This window comes from Belonocnema kinseyi, chromosome 7, assembly GCF_010883055.1.
Source record: "Belonocnema kinseyi isolate 2016_QV_RU_SX_M_011 chromosome 7, B_treatae_v1, whole genome shotgun sequence".
Lineage (NCBI taxonomy): Eukaryota > Metazoa > Arthropoda > Insecta > Hymenoptera > Cynipidae > Belonocnema > Belonocnema kinseyi.
The window spans coordinates 101,299,129-101,302,141 of NC_046663.1; the positions used below are offsets into that span (position 1 = coordinate 101,299,129).

A 3,013-nucleotide genomic window follows, 5' to 3' on the forward strand; every position below is an offset into this window, starting at 1 on the left:
AATCATACTTCGACGACTTCCAGGACATAAAAAATTTTTATTAAATTAATCTCTGGATACAAACTTATGGTTATGTTTCAAGACCAGTCTAGTCTCATCTCGTATCGAAACACAACCTTAAGTTTTTTATCCGAAAAATAATTTTATAACCATTTTTAATGGTCTGGAAGTCGTCGAAGTATGTTCTAATTTTCCACATTCGTTGGTTTCTCCCAAACGTTAAAGAAAAGAAGACAAAATTCCATCTCTCATAGTCATTTTACATATATATTCAAGTTGAAGTACTGAAAATTAAAAAAAAAAACTAACAAATTGTAAGCATTCAAGTCTTACATTTGATTAACTTTCTAGCTTCAAATTCTATCCATGAATTAATTTAAAGTCTGAAAAAGTAAATAATTAAAATTTTTTTATTAAAACAATTTGGAATAGATTTAGAAACATCTGAAAATAAAAAGTACAATTTTAAGAATTAATATTTGAAGAAGTATATAAAATTAAAAACCTATTAATTTCCACAACCTGAAATTACTTTTCTAATTATGTTTGCAAAAGTTATGTACCTCTTGAAATTCAATTACCTATCGGCTTCAACAAGTAACTAAATTATCACTTCACCTGGAACAGAATAAAAATTTAATTACGTAAATGGAAATACATGCAACTCTACATATACTATAACCCTTAAGGGTGATTGATTGTCTGTAACTTTAGTACGGGATTCTACCCTATTTTATTTAAACTGATTTTCCAATGACATGTAATTGGAAACTCGGTTATCAAATACCTTCAGAGTATGTGTCATTTAATGTTAAAATTCATCCATTGTATAAAATTCCGCTTGACTATATTTTGCATACCAAATTTGTATTTGATTATCTTATCATCAACCTTTTATCATTTTTTTTAAATGGATCCTCTAAAGAGTAAAAATTTGGGAACAGCCTGAAATTTAATAAAAGCAATTAAGTGTATTTATGAATTAGTTTGTTATTTAAAAGAATTGAAGATCTTTTTTACTTAGGCAAGTAACTATCGTGCAATATATTTCTTTTGACATCTGAGACAAGTCCTCGAGGCGTTATTATGCTTTTAATATAATACTTAGATTAAATCGATTCACAAATCTGCAAGAGATAACTCTTTAAACAGAGATTCGATCATCGTCTGAAACCGAAAATAAGATCCGTACGTGTGTCTCTGTCGTCTCTAATCTAACATTTATTTTACCCTTGTTACTCTTCAATGGGTTTCCTCATTTCGCACAATTCACAAAAATCCCTACCTGCTGGAGGGTTAAAACAATCTTGTTTCTCCAATCTTCTTTAAAATTAAATTTTTTCTAAAACTTCTTCAACATCTTCTCATCTTCCTTTATCCACTTCATCTTTATTACTCTTCTTCAACCCTTCACAAATTCTTCTAATCAATCACTTAGCAAACCTTATTGAATTTCTTCATCAATCTCTTCTTTACTTTCTTCAGCATCTTCACCCTTTTAATTTCTGCTAACAACAATCACCTTATCAGTTCCTTCACCTCACACATCTTTTCAATCTTGTTTCCGCCGGACATCAATTCGGGAAGGTCGCTTCTCCTGATTGTCTCCCAACTCATCTCCTTTAAGTACGTTCAAAAACAAACTCGTTGTAATGATTCCAGCGGTTCTCTTCGGAATCAACACCAGGCTTCAGTTGCTCAGCACTTCCTCCAGCTGTCCCTGATCCGCAACTAGACGCTAACTTGAAACCCTGTTCCTGTAGCATATCAAAAGCCTGCTCAATGAAACTATGCTTTAAAAAAAATCTGCTTGTATAACGGTCTGTCACCCCATGATCAGGATCTCGACTTTCATTCAAAGTCTCCCCAAAAACGTCCCGCAAGAGAGCAACTCTTCCACAGACGAGGATCCTTGAAAGTTTGCGAAACTTGACATCTGCTAGGCCATCCCGGCCAAAAGCAAAGCTTCCACGGTATCCGACGGTGATGTAGCCACGCTTTGTTGTCACCGCTTTTAATTTGCTTGAGTCCTCATGTTCCTGAATTGCCTTCACGAGACCTGGAAGACCATAGAAGTTAGCCTCTTGTCTAAGTCTCTCTCGTTCTCTGAAACCCTCAGGAAGAACCAGTGCTTCGTTTCTAAGGAAATCCAACACGTACCGGAAGAGAACACCATCACGATCCAAGAAGTACTTTCCCTTGGCATCTTTTGCCAAAGTCGGTTTTTCGGAGAAGATCGCTGACAGGTGGGAATCAGTGTCTCTAGTAAGGGTTGTCAGGGCTGTTGTGTAGAAGACGCCACCGACGTTTAATTCTACAACACTGGGAATGGCCTCCACCTCTTGATCGGGCATGGTAAATTTTGGTGGGGATTTATTTTTAACCTGTGATTACTAGAACTGATTTTGGATTCAGAATGGGTACTAGCGGGGTTGTCAAATTATGAAAGATGTTGTCGGAAAACCAACCGACGGTGACTGGAGGTCACTCGACGCGGTGCGAATTTGGACTAGGTTCGCCGGGGTCGAAGGTTTGCGAAGATGAGAGGGAGGGAGGAAGTGGAAAGAGAGATCTGAAATTGGGGCGCAGCGGATCGCGCAGCTAGAGGTATCTGGAGCAACGCGCGCACCACTCGACCTCGGATTCGATCCTCTTGTACGCGTAGGACTCTTCAGTATTTAACGATACTATAAACGATAATTTTAGGATTATTGCATGATAAGATTGATGTCAATACTAACAGAGCCGTGGCTTTAGAAGAGTAGAATTGGATTAGGAGATAACAACTAACTTTTATATCTGGGACTCTTTTAAAATAAGTATATCTTGACTACATTTGTTCGTTTGAAGAAAGAGAATTAAGCTAATGGTCGTGAGAGCGAAGGTTAAGGACTCCGAGAAAGATAAACTGCTTGATGATATACTTTCCTTTAGGATGTAGAGGTTTCTTAAAATAGAGAATAGAGTTCTGCAGTCAATTCACTTCGTTTTTCTTTTAGAAAGGAGAAACTGT

The 3,013-nt window shown here is 36.5% G+C and overlaps 1 protein-coding gene across 1 annotated transcript; it reads right to left on the bottom strand.

Moving 5' to 3' along the window:
* Positions 1-1,377: 1,377 nt before the first annotated feature.
* LOC117177086 (BTB/POZ domain-containing protein KCTD12) lies at positions 1,378-2,475 on the bottom strand. Its single transcript, XM_033367575.1, has one exon. It carries the CDS (start codon positions 2,352-2,354, stop codon positions 1,623-1,625), a length of 732 nt encoding a protein of 243 aa, XP_033223466.1. The 5' UTR covers positions 2,355-2,475; the 3' UTR covers positions 1,378-1,622.
* Positions 2,476-3,013: the final 538 nt, after the last annotated feature.

Bases quoted from the DNA above. Each gene is read 5' to 3' on its own strand.
- LOC117177086 (XM_033367575.1), bottom strand. From the start codon at position 2,354: ATGCCCGATCAAGAGGTGGAGGCCATTCCCAGTGTTGTAGAATTAAAC.